Source organism: Patella vulgata, chromosome 5 (genome assembly GCF_932274485.2).
Source record: "Patella vulgata chromosome 5, xgPatVulg1.2, whole genome shotgun sequence".
Classification (NCBI taxonomy): Eukaryota; Metazoa; Mollusca; class Gastropoda; family Patellidae; genus Patella; species Patella vulgata.
The window spans coordinates 31,286,752-31,306,243 of record NC_065883.2 but is presented as its reverse complement, the minus strand read 5'-3'; the positions used below and the strand labels follow the sequence as shown (position 1 = coordinate 31,306,243).

The following is a 19,492-nucleotide window of genomic DNA, read 5'->3' as shown; positions in this document are numbered from 1 at the left end:
AAGAACATATATTCCATTTGTATTCATTAACAATTTTTTATTTTTCAATTTTAAAGCATCACAATTAATTGTAAATTTTAGTATCTTAGAATTAAAACATTTGGCATTCAGCAATTATCCGGATAATGTATTTCTTTAAAATGTGCTTCTCAACTTCATATTTGAATTTCAATAAGATATTATTTTATTCAGAGAGGTGGCTAATGCCCTATTTCAAAGAAGCACTTTACTGTGTACTTGTAGCCATATTTACTACTTAAAATTCAAATACAAAGAAACATTGAGAAGTGGTACCGGGTGTTATAACTCGTAGACGATGCAGATAAAATTAGAAATTTTGCAGTTTTTTTGTTTTGTGGAAATGTGGACCTATTTTATCTTCGAAACCATTCAATCAAATATTAAACCAAACACCAATAGTTGGATCTTTCTGAGCACTTTTCAAATCTTTAAGCAGATTTTAAATAAACACTGAACTTTTATTTGTTATTTTTACTCTTGATTCAAAAGTCAGGTAGCAGTTGATTGTATGATACAGTCATTTTTACTCCCCAATGGTACATTCTCATGTTCGTATAATAAGGGCTATTATTAACGATAAGACAATAATATAAACTAAACGTTAACACATCGACCTTTAAAAACGAATAAATCGGCACACCTAACTCTCTGACTGTAATTATCAGTAATTAACGTGGTCCTATATTCACCGTGTAACCTTTCTACAATGTCAGGATAAGTCTGAAGTACCTTGCTAACAACACCACAATGTAACTGATATAAATTAATAAGCTATTTAATAAAGGGGAATAATAATTACATTTATTAGGACAAAATATTCAACACATAAATAATATTACATACGTTTATTTACAATTACACGTCTCTATTGATCAAATTAAATATAAACTTCATTTTAAGTTGTAGGCCTTCTTGTATGTCTACAAAAATATTAAAGGATACTTTTTTTCTCCATTCTAGAATTATAGCACATTGTTCATTTTGAAAGGCATAGAAATGATGTATTTTGAAATGAAGGCAGTTTTGAAATTATCAAATTAAATATAAACTTTATTTCAAGCTGGCTAAAAAAATAATCTAGTATATAATAATGTTCCTTGTTAGTGTCCCCTTATTTGTAATAATGTATATTATTTAATAATGAAGAAAATATATGGGATGAACAGTAATGAATATTAATTTCTAGTTAAAAAAGATATGTTGGAATATGTGTTGCTGGTTGTCTTTAAACACAGTAAGAGCCTGTCAATACCCTAACCTTTTGCTCCAAGATCTTTTAAAACAACTACAATCTGAACATTATTATTAAATGTTGATATTAAACATCAATCTAGCATGGCTTATCTTATTTATCTTCTGTCTGGTCCCATTCCTAGAAAAACATAAATAACCTTGAAATAACCTTGAGGATAGATAATACACCATAATATATACAGGTAGTTACTGGCCATCCAGTTGTCATGGTTACAGGATAGTCTGCCATCATTATTGAAATGTATTTATTATTCCATTATGTCTAATGGATATGACATGAATGAAAGATCTACTTGAGTGAGTGACTGAATTTTCATACAGGTATAATATCATATTAGGTATTTACCGAACTATTCCTTTTTTTTTTGTATAAAATCTTAAAGGGCCAATCTCAATTATATTTTGAAGAATAAAACTGCTTAATTTTTTGTTAAAACACCTCAAAATCCTCTACCTTAGGGCGGAGCAATTAACTCCATGTATGTGATACGTTTTCAACAACTTAAATCCATCAGTGTTCATCTGGAAATGGAGGCCGGTGTCGCAAGCTGTATTGTATGTGTCACGTGTAGATGAAATTTAAATTTCGTCATCAAGTACAGCATGTGGATCATGCACTGTATAGACCTCTGAAGTAATGGCAATAGATTACCAGTTCACCCAATGAAAAAATTGACTCGAAATCTTAAAGGGGTTGCGTGTCCAGATAAAAGGTTTTGATGTTCACGTCCAAACGACACAATATTTTGAGATGAAAATTTGAGACAAGGTAAATACACCATTCCTCTATATTTTGGTGTTTAAATTTCATATGTACACAGTTTTCTCGGTACCTTTACCATAAAATTACTACTAGTATCTACTATTCCAGCATGGGTTCCCTTGATAGAATCTTTGGCCACAGGTAGCAGGTTCGTGTTAATAATAAATTAAAAATCATCTATTTTAAATTGGCATCAGATCTTCCATAAGGAAGGCCTATGTGACAATGGGCAACTCAAGGAAAACATGTTCAGATTTCTAAGACTAAACTATCATTCACCACAGGTTGATTTCAATTATTCATGAGCTTGTTTCAAAAAGTTTGACATTTTCGTGGAATTTTTGTTTTTCCCCCAAAACCTATCAATTAAAACTGCTCAAATATTGAGAAGTGCAAAATCATAGCAATTTATCATTTAAAAACTAATTAATCCAACCATATTTAGTAATTTTTCAATTGCAGTATGGCATTGAAATTAGACAAAAGTTCTCATCAAAGCAAAATGTTGTCTCTTGAGTCGAAAGCTTTGTTATTTTTCCATTAAAATTTATCTTTTCAAATGGTTTATCAGAAAACGATCAATTATCCCCCCTTGAAGAGTAATTTCTTTCTAGCTATAGCTTTTTCTTCGATGATTTCAATCCAAACGTCTTAAAGATGTTGATTAAAATGGCCAAATGTCGTTTACAGTGACTTATGAAAACAAGAGTTATGAGTCACAAGGATAAAGTGACAGCTACCAATTCTACCTTCATTCATTGATGAGTATGTTAATTTCCTGCTAGGTGGAGCCAGGGTGTACATGACGAACCAGACGCGTGTCTTAGATCTCAGATTACATGACTTCTGATAGAATTATGGGATGGCAATTGATGAAGACACCTTTGCCAATGACTAATTGTTGCATTTTGTCAGGGATAATTACCAAATACAATTACATGTATTCACAGAATTATCAAAATTTTATAATTTGTTATATTTTTTCTTTTTGATAATCACAAATTACATAGATCAATTAACAAATAGCAAAGATCAATTAACAAATAGCAAAGATCAATTAATAAATTTACAAGTTACATTTTCTTATGTTTTTTAAACCAGTACGTCAGACCTTAAGTATTTTTAACAAAATAAAATAAATTTTGATTGATCTAGTTAGCAGAAAATGTTTCACTTCACACAACAGTTTTCATGCCTATTACCTTTTCCAAAGTTTCTCATTAAATTTTAAACCCATCATATGGTTTTATAAAGACTGTGTTATTTTATCTGTAATCAACAGCCACAGGATAATAAAATGATTTGCTCAATATTGTTTTTCACAAAACAATTTTCATAGTTATGTTAAAATTTTAATTTCTTGTGCTTATAGCCTAACATTTGGTCTCAAGACGGCATTGTTTACAATGTAACAAAGGGTTCTATTGGATAAAAGAAAAACTATAAAGTCTTCAGGAGTTTCATTATTCAGCATCTCGCGGATCAAAATTCGTGGATTGTTGATCATCCAATGTAAATATTGATCGGCTATTCGTGATATTAATTTGATTTTAAACGAGAATGGTCACATGATCACGAATTATAACGGAATAAATCCCATAATGTTTACAGATGACAGATTTAGCAAACAAGGTGCATGATGGGAGTGTGTCTGGTCTCACTGACGATGTTTGTTTAGTTTCGTATTTCGAGATGAAATTGTTTGAAAGGATTTGAGGAGACAATCCATATTAACAATATTTACAATAATATAATTAAAACTTCTTACAAAGTAAATCTTTATTATAAATATTAACAACTGTATTATTTATTTTATAAAATATCAACAACAATCTGCAATCGATAACAACTTACATTTGTAAGTAGATATGATTTGCATTTGCTGTCATTGGAGCTAAGAAAGACTCACACTGAAGTAGAAGATAGAATTTAATTAGCATATAAGTGCAGGACTACCTTTTCCTAAGGAAACTGGTACCTAAGAGTAATACAAAAGACATACAGCCACAACACAGTGACATTCAAAGTTATTTTCTGGGGGTGGGATAGAACCATATCTAGAACTGAAAAAATCCAGACAACTCTTTGCTTATTGCCCTTGAGTGTGGGTGGGGGTTATTGGTGAGAAGGCTTGCATGGGTGATGACAATGATAACAAAACAAGGATTTTCAATTTAATTCCAAATTGTTTATTTACAATCTATTATGAAAGGACAAGACAATACAAAAAATTCTTAAAATCATAAAATAGATATCTGAACAACAATCTTTAACAAGATTATCTCTGTGAACAATGTCAGAAGGCAAATGTATAAATTACAGCACAAGATAGTCATGAAACTGGACACTTTTAAATCTAATTTCATATATTTTCTATTTGAAGTAAAGACCAGTTCAAAACAATTCTCACAAACATTATAACCTTAGGTCACTTTCATAACAGCAACATCTACAGAATAAGACAAGAATTTGTCATTTCTTAACACATAAATTAGTGCCAAAGATAATAATGAAATTTAAACTAAGCTAAGACTTAATACATCATTTAATGATTATTTCATTTCTATTGTATTACCAATGTTTTTATAGGTGAGATGATAAAGGTGGTATTCAATTACAATAACAGATTTACTCAAGACAAAACATTCTCAATTAACTTGAAACATTTAATTACCGTTTTATTATAATGAAACAGATTGCCTTGATTTTAGATTCTAGTGGGAAACAAGTCAAATGCCTACTAAAAACCCTATTCCCTTCAATGTGCCCCAAGCTCCATCACAATTAGTCCTGGAAACTTGGAGTAGCCCAAAAACCTTGATAGAGTATTTTACAGCCAATGTGTAGGCCTACACCAAAATTTATGCACAGTTCTATGGTTATATTCAGTGAGGCATACAAGAAAGATTTTCTAATTGATTTGTAGGTCCAGAGTGTAGATCAATGGAATTTCAGTATTTCTTTTAATGACCCAGGTCAATTTCACAAATCAAATATTTTACTAAACCAATCTGATGAAAACACAGATACTATTTAGTTTCGTTTTTATAGTTTAAAATTTCGTTTTACTTGTCTTTACTACACTAGGATCTGAAAGAGTTGTTATCTTTGACGTGTTCTAAATGGTGTGAAGTATTAGCCAATGAAACGGTCTGTTATGGCGAGCGTTAGGCGAGTTTTGTACAGAACTGTGGGTAATCCACTAGTAACATCAATGCCGATTGGTTAATCAAATGTCTGACGTCATAGGGTCAAAGGTCATTCGTATGACCTCTGACGTGACCCATCACTACAACCGGTCAGATCTTTATGTAGCGTAGGCCATCGAAGGTATAAAAAAACGAAACGAAATATAGATCTGTATTTTAATCAGATTGTTACTAAACAATTCTACTTAATTTTTTGTTTACTTCATGAAACATGCCCATGGAAAGCAATAGAGGGGACAGTTTTTCCCAGCAAAAGGAATGTGGAACATCTTTAGAGAAGGAGCTGTGACATCTACATGTATATATTTGTTTGTATGAACATTTGTATTACAGTATTACTATTATATAGACAATGATTCTTATCTAGATGTTACCTTACACCCATTGTTTCATATCCTGTTTTACTATGATATATTTACCATGGTATACTAAACTATTGTAACGGGTTGTATCTTAACACCTACAGTGTATATAATGTAGGTCAACATACCCTACAATTTGTGCATATTTTAAATCATTTTCCATTATTATCAATCCTACATGTACCTTAAGTCCATCCAGGGAGATTTTTCTCTTCAAAAAGTTTTACCAGTCCTTAATATATTTAAGTACACCTAAACCAACAACCAATATGACTGAAAATGTTGTTTGGGAGGTGAAAAAATGAAAATGTGCACATTAAATATTTTGACCTACATAAAATTTCTTTAGTACTATGGTGAAGATGGAAGTTAAATCAAAACTTCAATCCAATATGTCTGATTACCACGGTTATTTCAAAACTTTAACTAAGAGTTCTATTAATATATTTCTTTTATCTTTTGTAACAGCTACCATCTTCTATTGTTTGAGATGACAAGATCATGGCTCACAACTAGCCTCCAGCAACTATCAGGTGATACCATTCCCAGCATGCAAATTTAAAAACGGTGAATATATGATATTGAAGGACAGAAGGGTTGTTGTCTAGGGGCCCTGAGGTCGTGCTTAATGATGGACTGAGTTAAAACCTAAGGGAACAATATCATCCCCAATCACTCCACGGATTTACGCACCATTGTTTCCAACACCTTCATCAAATAACAAGCTATTATCAGGAATTTCTCCATCCAAGCAGATGAGACTTTCATTAATAAAATCACCTCGTTAAAAAAAATCAATTAATGAATAATAATGTCTGCAGTGTTCTCTTATGATTCACTCCCAAACATAAAATTTACTCAAAAAACCTAAAGAGACCAATATTTGAAATATTTTTTAAGATCCACAAAGGACTTGCACATCTACTGAGCTATAGATTATGGAGAGAAAATGAATATCATAAATTATCTATCAACCTATAATATAACAAGCAGCAGGCATCATAAATAGGTAATCTGGTAGAACATCTTAACTTTTTATTTTGAAAGTATAAAGAATCTGATTCACAAGACACAACGGAAATCAAAATCACAGCACTCTGTCCCGTACCTGTGGGGTTTTGTTAAATGAGACACCATCAGTACAAATTTAATTTTCTTATTTTCGAACACCAAAGGAATTATACCCTGTTATGAACACTATCATAACTTGCTTTCTGTATCAATATTAAACTATATCTTGTATTAATTAATAAACTCTTGTTCCTATTTTCTCAAAAAGATAGATTTCTACCCCTACACTGACAACAAAAACTTATTTATCTTAATTGTGGTATATGACACTAGCAAATATAATCATTAAAATCAACTACAATATATCCAAAAAAACAAAGCTGTGTAAGTCACATTCTAATCTGTCAAACCTTGTGTCCTCCAGGTTTGATCATCGTGCTTCCTATCATTCTTAAGTTTTCATTTTAATCAAGTCAAATTGTAGCCTGTCTCCTTCGCGATAACATCTTATCATGGTCGCGTGTATGACACACGTCCAAACCCTTTCTTCACAGTCACCCGGACATGCCTATTGAAGAATTGAAATACTGTTTGTTTTTTATTGAAAACTTGAGACTTGGGGACATAATCTTCGTTACGCTTCACTGGCTCCCCCTATACAACTCTAGCCTTTAACATAATTTAATGATATCGAGGGGATTTATTGCATAAGGTCCCGTAACAAAAGATGGTCCATTCAAAAGAAATCGGGAGAAGAGCGTTTGTTCCCCTGCAGAAAAAAAGATCATGTTAGTTTTCTTTCTTTTGTTACTGTTGCTGCATTGACATGTGCCAATGACAATCGAGGTGACGACTCATTTCTTACTGTCACTGACAACGACTTGTCAAGGTGAGATAATACGGGTTGCCGTTAAAATGCTAACCTTGTTCAATTATAGTTCTGTGTTACATTCGTTGGCCAGGATTTATGATAACCATCTCAGTCATTTATCAAGTTATTTTTTGTTGAATAATGTCATTTCCTTTTTAAGACATTTCATTATATTTTCATCTAAACCCAGATATTACACTGATCAGGTTTTTTGTTACAAATCTTGGATGCTGATTTATTAGGGAAAATTGAGTAAGTTTTGAAAAGTTGTCATCTTTTAATTCCAATTGTATTTTTGACAAAGACTTTGTGACTTGAAGTTGAAGACATTTTCCCAACTCTCCCACCTCCATTAATATTTCAGGTATTTTTCAAATAAAACAGTGAGAAATGAATCTTCACAAACTTACAGAATTAATATGAACAGATGCATCTTTAATTCAATAAATATTCTTCTGGCTAACCAAATGTTACAGTTAACCTATGTCACTTGATAAACCACTTCTATTACACTCATCAAACCTCTTAAATAAACAGATTTACACACCAAATATTCCCTTTACAAATCACATTTCCCTAATCCTACTTAATATTAACACCTGAATTAATTCTATTTACACAATTTCATAACCGTTTACTCTCAACTAATTCGGACAGTTAACTCCTATAGGGGCTGGCCCCAAAATAAATGCAGACATCCGAGATGGTGTCTGACAGTAAGCACTAAGTAGGGTTCTGAAGACAGAAAATATGGCCTCTAAAAATAAAAGTAGTCAAGTTAACATTGAAGCAATGACAATACTTAGTGACCAGTATCAGGAGGCCTTACTTGACCCTTATCACCCCACCTGCTCCTTTTTGTCATTCATCAAACATAAATAGTCAGTGACACCCCTAAATTTGTCAAATGATCCCTAAAGCCCTTTATTTTGTTAATGACCCTTGATGACCTAACAGATTGAGATAACCGGTGAAAGACTTGACTGAATGGATTTTAGGGGCTCATGATGTTAAGCTGAACAAATTCTATGTGCCCCTATATAACCCATATTTACATCTTTCAATTTCGGGTGGACGTTAAAGTTTGACAAACTGTCAATTTTATCCGGACAACCTCAGTATAAGGGGATTTGGGTACTGCTTCCCAAAATATCAATGATGGTTTACTGTGCATTTCAAGTATGGTAAATAAATTCCACAAACATTGGCCAAAAGGAGAAGGTTGATACAAAAGTAAAACTAAACATGTAGTACAAGTAAATGAGAGGTAGTATCAGATGTTCCAGAAAGTGTAAGCATAACCTACCCACTGCACAACACCTATCACTACATGTACATAGCTAATTAAACCTACATCACTGAAAGCTGCCTAGGTACAGAGTATGAAACCAATGGTCGAGTTGTAGACTTGCAGAAGTTAAAGACGCTATATTTGACAAAAGTAGCCAAAAATAGTAATTTAGGACATAATGTTATTGTTCAAGAATTAATGGATTTGTTTTGATTCTGTATGTAATACATTCATAAATATGTAAATTGGGTGATTACTTGTCTTGCATTAGTGAATACACATCATCAAAAATGTGCCAGTCAGCCCCTCATATATCCCTGTTATTACATCCTTGATTGACATATCTTCTTAAATCCCTAATTACTAGACGTCATGCCTCTCTTTAAGTGCACAACGACCCCTATCATTACACCAAAAATATACCCTTTGACCTCTATTGTTGGTGCAAGTTGTGACTGACACGCGAGGACGTAAAAAGGGGCTGTGGACTTTAACAAAAGAACAAAAGACAATATCAAGGATTGTTAATCCTGAATCAGGCCTTTTTACACCTCTCTAAAAACCTTGTCACGGTGTAATCACCTTCTACACAACACTAAACACTGAAAACAGCCCCTATATACTCTTCACACGTGGCATAAACCTTACACGGCAATTGCATCCATAAAACAAACCCACTCAGTCATGCCCTAAAATAACCTTTAAGGTCAATGATCACTGGTAGCCCTTATTTTATAGAAAAACCCTGCATGAATTTTTCATATGAATTTCTTTTCATGTTCGTTAGTTTTTCACGGCATTTTAAACATGATTGATGCAAGTTTTAATTTTATCTCTTAATGAATACTATATTTTAATTTAACTATATTTATTATTCTTTGTGGTGAATTTGTAAATTTGTGAATAAACGTTACCATTTTGAAAATGCCAGAATAAAGGTAAATTTCAGAGAGTTTAAGACCTTATACAATTAGAGTACTTTTATTAAAAAATGTTTTTGTCCAACAATTATTCAAATCAATCAACTCGGCCATTTTATTTTTACGTTTGTTACTAGTGGTTTCACACTGCCATCTTTATTGCTTTTGTGTCTTATAACAAAAATATCAATAATAATTGTGCTATCTTTTTCATACAAGCCAGTCCAAACTGCAATTAGATCTGTTAATACTCTAATGTGCTTAATTACATTATAACAAAAGTCTTTTCAATAAAATAGTACCATGTTGAAATGTATGTTAACAACATGTTAAAATCATTATTTTCTTCAGAACAGGGATTTTTTACCACAAGATATGTGAACGGAACAAAGAAGACTACTGGTATTTGTTCTTTTCCAAATTTATATATTGACAATTTAGGACATTGTATGACAATATAACTTGACCCTGTAAGGCTGTATCATTACCACCCTCGTGTTAACCTGGTTATAATTTTGTTTACAAATCACGAAAGTTTTACAAAAAAATTATCAACCCATCCACATGAAACATGGACCCATTGAGAGGGAAACTGGGTTATTTTGATACATTCATATAGAACAACAAAATACAATTACAAACATTATGAATGAATAATCAAGAAAGAATGTAGAATAAATTGAATCTAGTATGGGTGAGTCAATCAATGTCTAGCAACTAGAGGTTTTAAACATATCAATTCAAGTCTCCACTGCAAAATGATTCACACTGTAAGAAGCTCTTCATCTTTCATGCATTTTTAAAACCAAATTTTTCATTCTCGCATAAACTGTTTGAAATTTATTTCCATAACAAAATCTGGCTTAGGTTGCTCATTCCCTAAGATTTCAGAAACAGCATTCATTCTGCAAGAAGTGCCCACAATGCCCCCATTGGTGGTCATTACATGTTTTTGATGGTACCATCTTGGATGTAGCTGATTTTACCATCTTTGAATTATTCATTACTGTTTGTTCTGCTTGCACTCCCATAATCTGAATTATTTCTGATTACCATCCCCTTACCTTTCAACACACATAGAATCAGGACAAAATATAGTAAAATGGTTGCTTCTGAATATTAGTATACATAGACCAATCATTTTGTTAAGAAAGAGTAGTATGCTTTCCACTGAATATCAATATTTATAATCAAATAACACACTATTCAAAGAATATCCATAGACTCATACTAAAATAAAAGGTGTTAAGCTCAAATTACAAATTCATTGTAACACCTGTAGGGTAATACACCAACTTTATGTGCATTAAGATATGAATATACAAATGCACACAAATCAGATTGTTACTCCTTAAACTGCTTATTAAAGGGGAATTATAGGAGATTAGATAAAGAGTTGACATTTCTTGCTATAATTGTTTTAAAAAAGATAATGTAAATAAAATATGTTGAAAATTTCAAATTGCTCCACTCTAAACGGAGAGATATTAGCTTTTGAATTTTGGCTAGCCTCGATCACCATTACTTAAGTTGGTATGATAAAAAAAAAGTATCGATTATCCATTTTTACGTTCAATTATTTTTTAAAAAATTTATTCCAATCCGCTATATATCAGAGGCTAGTGATGGCATCAAGAGTTGATTATGGTCTGGATAAGTTAATTAATGTCTAATTAATAATTTAGATAACAATTTTAAGGCCTAAAGAAAGACTTGCAATAGGCAGAGTAAGCTCTTGCATAATGTATGTTTAAGTAAGCCTCCAGAAAAAAAAATTTGTCTTTATTGTAATATTTTTTAAAGCTAAATACAATATTTATTGAAGTTTGTGCATTCCTTATCATTAACTCTTTGCATCATTTCCCAAGATAAAATCTTTTCCATTCAACCTACTAAAATTAACATTTAAAAATACACCCACCCCAACACATAGCACTCTGTTATATAAGTAAGTTCCCTTCTACTATTTGAGTACGACTGTCCTTCTCTGATTCTCCAACCAAGCTGTCACCAGTATAATAGATTACCAGTTGTTTTTGTTGTTCATTACAAATTTAGTGTCCAATATATATGGACAGGTTGATTTAAACAAAATTATCTACATATAAAGGAATAGTAAAATAAAAACATTAAAACACTAGAACTGCGACGCAGTATTGACGGGTTTCACCGGTGCCCCGTTACCCTTGAACATATGTCACTTCCGGTACCGATGAAACCATTAAACAGGTTTCCATATAAGCATTGCACACATCAAATAAAATGTACGCAGAATCAATCAAATCCAGCAATATCAATTCATTGTATCCATTTGTTACATGTAAGTGATCCTGACAAAATTACATTACTTCCGGTGATAATGAAAATGTTAAATTAGTTTTATGAAATCAGAATTGGCATAAGGCATCACATGGTGAAAATTTTATGTAAATTGAATAATAATTGCCACTTTCATAGACCAAAAACCTTGAACAGTGACTTGTAGAAAATTGTCTAACCGTACAAGTTAGAAACCATTTTTTGGTATCTGTATGATCGTATGGGTTCAATCTATTTGTTGATTGGAATCAAATATCATAATTTTAAAAACATTACAAATCAGACTCATTTGAATATAATATCTGTTTTAAAGGCTAAAAATACAGTTTTTGCCAAAATGACGTTACTTCCGGTGATAATGAAAATCTTAAATTACTCGATTGAAATCGTAAATGGCATTAGGTATCACAAGGTGAAAATCTTATGAAAAACAAATAATAATTGACACTTTTGTGGACCAAAAACCTTGAAAAGTTACCTGTTGAAAATCGTCTATTTCTCTGCAACTGAACAAGTTAGAAATCATTTTGTGATATCTATATGATCGTATGGGTTCTATTAGTTGATTGGAATCAAATATCAAAATTTTAAACATATAACAAATACGACTCATTTGAATAAATTACTGGTTTTGACGGCTATAAATACAATTTTTGCCCAAATTATGTAATTTCCGGTGACATTGAAAATGTTAAATTAGTTTGACCTAGTTAAAATTGACATTAGACATCAAATGGTGTCACTTTTCTGAAAATCAAATAATAATTGACTCTTTTACAGGCAGGAGTGACTCATGCAAAATTGCCCATTTCTCGGCTACTGCACATATTACAAACTAATTTTCACATACATTCTCTTCGTATGGATTATTACTACTAGTTTATGAAAGTTGCGAAAAAATATATTAAAATATGAAAAGCCTAAATGGGTTGTGACTAGCTCATTTTTTCACCTTTTTTCACCTTTAAATCGAAATAATCCAAAAACGAAATAAAAATTAAAAAAACTGAGCGCTATGATTTCTGCGCCTTAACAGGGCACACCCTTTCACTCATACCAGATTTGAAAAAAAATAATATTTGCTTTCAAAAAGTGGTACCAAACTGTCAAAATTGCAGTTTTTGCTAAATTTACGTCACTTCTGTTGCCGAAAGGAAAATGTACCGGTAACAAAATAAATGACATTTCGGACCACGGAGCATATGAACTTTGTTTTATACAAATTGAACAATAAATAATTAATCCAGGACTGAAAAACTGAATTAGCCAATGGGGGCAAAGGAAAAATATGGTGACAAAAAATGTTGCCATTTTTGGTCAAATCAGATGACTCTTTAACTCTAGGTAAATACCACATAAAAATATTCATTAATAAAAAAGTTTTTCGTAAAAATTTAAATTTTCAAAATTTGGCGCCTAATATCTCCGAAGATTCGCCGAAAATAAAAAAATCTAAAGAACTGTAGCTATGTGCCTTGTCTCCGGCTATGTCAAAATGTATCAAATATTACAATCCGACAATTATTGATAACATTACGGCAAAATTTCGAAAAACGACAACTTTGGTGATTTCGGACATTTCGCATTGTCGCAGAACGTTAGAAATAGCTTTAAAATTTAAGTCAAACCCACTTTCCCAAAAAAAAACGAAGACATCGAAATCGAATCGATCCGACAAGTAGTTTCCAAGATATGCTCAAATGGAAAAATACTAATAAGAAGAAGTAGAAGAATAATAATCTGAACAAAAACAATAGTGTTTCACACAAGCTACGCAGTGTGAAACCCTAATTAGGAAAAAGTTTATGTACATAAAAAAAAACATGGTGTTAAAATTTGCTGTCATGAGAAGAGGGGGGTCATCTTCCCCCTTGTCTTAATAAAGTCTAGATAAAACTGGAGGTCCAGCTGGTTGATGTTTGGTACTGGGTGATATGTCATTCCGGATAAAAAAAAACCTATAGGGAAAAAGAATCCCCTATCCCCCCCCACTCCTCCTCTAAACTCTTTTGGTATGTACCTATGTATAACTCTCTCTTATCTATGTTCTTTAACTATACCTACTACTCATACCACACCTGTAATCAAATGTCCAATATCTATCTCTCTAGCAGACTTGATTACTGCTGGGAGACGCCTCCACCCCAGGTGAGAACCAATCAATTCACTTGTCATTTCTTTTGTTGACCAATTACCTGCTTGAACAACCTATCAATCACCTGCCTATTCTCCAGGTAACCAACAACAAGTGATATGTTTGTTCAGGAATTGTCAATGTGTAATGAGGCGTGGTTTTATCCTGACGAGGTGAGAAAATCAGATAAAAACTCATAATAACAGGTGATTAAATCACTTGATACAGGTAAATATTTAATCAGCTCTGGGATTTAATGACTGTAAGAGTTGTTAGGATAAATTGATCAGTTATTGGTGAATGTTAATCACAGGTAAATGAACAACAAATTAGATTATCAGGTATAATAGAGGAGAGGAAATAAGTAGTTTGATTACCACAGATCATAAAATACTTTACATTGTTGAGTAAACAAATAAAACAATGTTAACAGCTTTTGTTTTCCAAGAAGTAATTGAGAATGTTAAAGACTTCAACCTCCCTGTTTTAATATACATTTTGCTGGAAATCTTTTATTATAACGAAAAAGCTATATAATTAAAGACACAACAAGTCAGTTTGTTCATGTTTTAAAAGTAAAAAATATGTATCATTTTAAGGTCAAGATGGATGTTATTATGTAATTGTTATTATGTAATTGAGAGTATCTGAGTACAAAAATACCTTTATGTAGAACGGCTGGCTTTTATGAAAAAGGTAGCATGATTATTATTCCTGCACTTGTCTTTGAGATACAAGATGACAATGTGAAATCAATATAAACCAATGTGAACATAAAATGACCATAACTTATGTTAGAATTGATCAACCTGATTTATGTTTGGATCAAAATATTGTTTTAAAAATTAAAAAAAAATTTTTTTTAGTTTGATTGTGTATGGTCTTCAATTTAACCTTTATTCTGTCGCATTGGAGCTTTGAAAATATGACTTATAACTTGTACTTTAACTTGTACATTACTGTAGGACAATCAGTGACCAGATAAAAGATTTTATTGAAGCAGAATCATTTAAAGTTAAATTTTACTAAACCAGTTTTTGAGGAGGGTGATGTGATCTTTATAAAACTAACAACCAGTCTTAATCTAGATCTAATTGCATAAAAGGTAAAATTTCAATTTTGAAATAGTTGAAATATTTTAATCAGATAAATACATGTAGAGTTACAGACTGCGAGATTGTGGCACCCAGATCATATGGTATAAGTTTATTATTGTGTAAATACACTATAGCTGGTAGGTAGATAGGTTATATCAATAACATATTATCATAATATATAAATTATTAGCCTTAAATAAACCTTGGCTCTTGTCAGGTGTGTCACAACAGGTAGATCATATGTAATAATTATATATGCTTTATTGTTATTCATTAAAACATAAAGGTTTCATAGACCAACTGACATATATCATAATTTTGTTTTTGTTTTTTTTTTTTTGCTTAAATGTAACACCAGGTATGATTTAGGTATATATATATATATATATAAGGTTTAGGTTTTAAATTATTAGAAATATAAAATGTTCTTATTTATCTATCATATTTGAAACCTACAATACATGTTTGTGTATGCTTTGATTACATAATTATAGATACAGAAAGGGTCATGCAATGTTTGCCAGGATTGTGGCATAACTTTATAGATTGATAAAAAGAATAAAAATTGTTTGTGGATTTTTATTTACTGTAAAAGAAAATAAAGAATATAACTAATAAAGGGTTAGTCATTTCTGTTAAGGTGAGAAAATTTCAGTCACTACTATTTGACAAATTATGAAACCCTCTGTTCTGATCTTCAATATCAGTTTTGAATTAACCACATCATTTATAATAAAGAATATTCATAAATTTTAATTTAAGTTATTAATTGTTAATTAGTGTGTGTGTTTTTATTTTATTATCATTGTTATTTTTCTTTTCACGAAAGGGGGGGGGGGGGTGGTATTTACGAATTTAATTATTAAAGTACCCTTAATCTGATTTGTTTTTTATTTAATTTTTCAATAAAACAAATAACTGTGAGTGTGATGTACCTTGATTTATAAATAAAGGAATAAACTTAAACAGAAACCGCCACAGAGAGACATGACCATCTAAAGATAGGAACCATTGCACCACTACTAACAAAGAGAATTCTTCATTTGATCTAAATTCCAGAGTTAGCTACGACGACCTGCATCTTCTGAACTCCCAAGCTACCGTAACAGTAGCAATACATACGCCCCACGACAAGACACGGCGCTTGTCTTTATAACCCCTGCCTGTCTTGCCTGCAATAACTCCACGAGACAAGGGTCTTTTTCACACACGAATTAACCAATCAAAGACAAGATATTATCAACTTGGGAGAAAAAATTCCAGGACGTTCGTGACCTCGTGCTGCCGTTCACTTTCATATATCACGTGTAGAAATTGACGCGTCACGAATAAGATGAAAATATAAACTAAACGGTACACATTTCACACGGCGACAAAGAAAACATTCACGTAGTCTGATCATTATAAATACGCCATTATTTACCCCTAACACGATTATTTACTTAATTCCTAATTCTTGGAAATCAATTCCAACGAGAAATAGTCCCATATTCTATTTGCCAAGGTAGCAAGTGCCGAAGGGTCATTAATAAATTAATATAATTAACCTACGATCGGCTACGTTCTAGAAGAGATAAATTAGCCGTTTTACAGTTATTTGCAACAGTGTTGCTGCCTACAATGTGTGGATGTCACATGTTATACAATGTTGTAACTACGTAATCTTATAATGTCGATTACCTGACCTGGCATCTATTTTGAAACAAGACAAAAATGACAACAAAAACTCCAGATGTGAGAGAGGAATAAATAAATCGTTAAAAAATAGTCGAAGAAAAAGTCAATAAATACCCTCACGATTCCGATAACAGCCGCGAATGGCTCGTCCAAAACATAACGCGATTTTTTTTTTTAAATTCTAAATAAAATATTTATCCGCCATTAAAAGAAAATAGGTGTGTGGTGTAAACAACTTCAACATGATGAATATATTTCCCAGAGACGAATGAAAGATGCTAGATTCTCGACACAGAACACAGGTCGCGAAACGGTAATTCGATCCAAACGCCCATTCCATATGGTCGTCTTCAAAACACAAATATTATCAACAATCTGCCTGGTCTATCACAAGATATAAAACTCATTCATTGTTGATAAATTTACATGAATGGCAACTAAAATACCAAAAGGTTATACCAGCTTATTATGATAATAAAAATATGTATTATGTACTAAACTACAGAATGTATTCGACAGTCGCAGCAAAAGGCATTGATCGCCCAGCCTCGCACAGCTCTTGACGATACGACCTCATTTCACCACATCAAATACAGAGAGACGAACGACATTTACATAAACAATTCGCTCACATCATCTTAATAATTTATTCACTGTAAATTTTAATGTTAGCACCTGGGTTCGGCACTAACAAAATTTACAAAGTTTGGAATTTGAACTGACAAGATATAACAGCATCAGAATTCTTGTCGTCACATACTATAGATGATTTTGAAATATGGTTTCCATCAAGTCGTCACTCAGCGTGAAGGCCGCCACGATAAGATATGTCCACCTTTAATTCGATCACACCTAGACAAAGGTTCAGAAATACATTCTAACAATTTTTTACCAAAGAAGCAATGGAATTTATCCCCTTGTGGATTTGTCTGACAACTGTCGCCCCTGGAATCGGTGTCGGGAATAACGACGGCTGTACTCGATGTTAAGCGCGCCAGGTATTCCTAGGTAACAACCTGATAAGAAACCCCACCTCACCCACTATAAATCTATTTTTCTCAATTAACAATAAGCTGACAACATTCACATTCCATTCCAAAACATAATAAGCCGTGAAAATGAAGATCTTACCGTTTTTTCGCCTTGGATTTTTCTGTTTACGTCTGCCGTACCTGCCTTGTTCAGCCATGTTCTTGATTCAATCGGGTTTATGTTGGACCACTAGAACTCATTAATGCGCATGTACCGTTACAACCCGTTCTTAGTTTCCGGTCAACTCGACTTCGGCTCGTGTCGCCGTAGAAACGACCCTCAAATTTCCTACTTTTAAATGTGTTTCCTGAAATTTAACCCGATTAATAGACTCTTATTTCACGTGATTTAGAGAACTGCACTGTTAACTTCCTTCATCAGTATAATTAAGAGGGTATCACGAGCATGACGAGTTAAAAAATGACACCTCATATCCCGAGGGAATTCCCAGGTATCAACCGATTTACTCCATTCCTGAACGTGATGTCATTCCGCACATATTTTATTAGAAAACACCTTTTTATGAACTGTAATTCAAAGCTACTCTGATTTTAGTTTTGTTTGAAGAAATCAAATTTGAGTCCTTTCCCAAAATAAAGGGAAGATATGTGTCATTTATATTTTTGATATCTAGAATTTTCGCCTAATTAAGGCTCTTTTTATTTATTTTTTTGTGTAATCTTTTTATAAATATCAGGCTATCGTGACTATGAAAACTTTGCTAGAACTATATTGGTAATTACACCTGCTTTATTTTTTTTCTTAGTAATAGTTGCCGAAAACCACCTATTAATGGGAATTATCACCTGAGAGATATAGGCCTAGATTGTTTGGGAATGGTATCTTAAAAGATTGTTTTGAAAAATTTGATGAATAGGCCTATTTCAGTATTTGCTGACAACGGCGAATTCGAACTGCGAAGGGTTCTTTTAAGGGCACGCCAACGGGTACACGACACGTCATTTTTTGTATCACCCGAACGACTAGATGTTGTTCATTGCCAGACCCCTCCCCCCCCCCCCCCCCCGTCCTGCTCCCCTGAAAATGAGAAATCACGCTGGAAAATCCCGATGAACTTTCTCAGCCAACACCTTGATCGAAACCACAGTGGCTCACTCCCCACCCTCTCGTTTTATGTTCTAATATAATATAGTTTAGTTTTATAGACTGGCTATGGCAGTCCCGTGGTGGACTGTGTCCGAATCTTTGTGTTGATAGACTGATGGTGTCATCAATTTTCTCTAATTTAGTTGGAAAAATTAACTCATAAAATAAAAGTTAAGGCCCTGTAACCTGTTTCATTTCCGTATACACAAGAATTATTTCCTAGCGTGTGAAAGAACGTGTATAAGCCAAGTTTGGTGATCATTGCCGTTTGCTGTTCCCTGCCAACAGTTTTAACCATTATCATTCAATGGTAGTATATCGACACAAAATAGCGGTGCCCCAATTACCGAATCGTCACCATTAGTCATGGGTGTGTATGTGTTTATTTCTACCTCCAAACATTCGCTTTAGAACTCTGAAATTT

General features: G+C 32.5%; 1 protein-coding gene across 2 annotated transcripts in view; it reads right to left on the bottom strand.

Annotated features, from left to right (window-relative positions):
* The window catches only part of LOC126822279 (zinc finger protein 1), a 62,175-nt gene extending 43,848 nt beyond the window's left edge, over positions 1–18,327 (bottom strand). For both annotated transcript variants that reach the window (XM_050551065.2, XM_050551066.2), the window contains exon 1: positions 18,061–18,327. In XM_050551065.2, the coding sequence (XP_050407022.1) occupies positions 18,061–18,118 (58 nt within the window). In that variant the 5' untranslated portion in view covers positions 18,119–18,327. The remainder of the gene's footprint in view (positions 1–18,060) is intronic.
* Between the last annotated feature and the right edge of the window lie 1,165 nt (positions 18,328–19,492).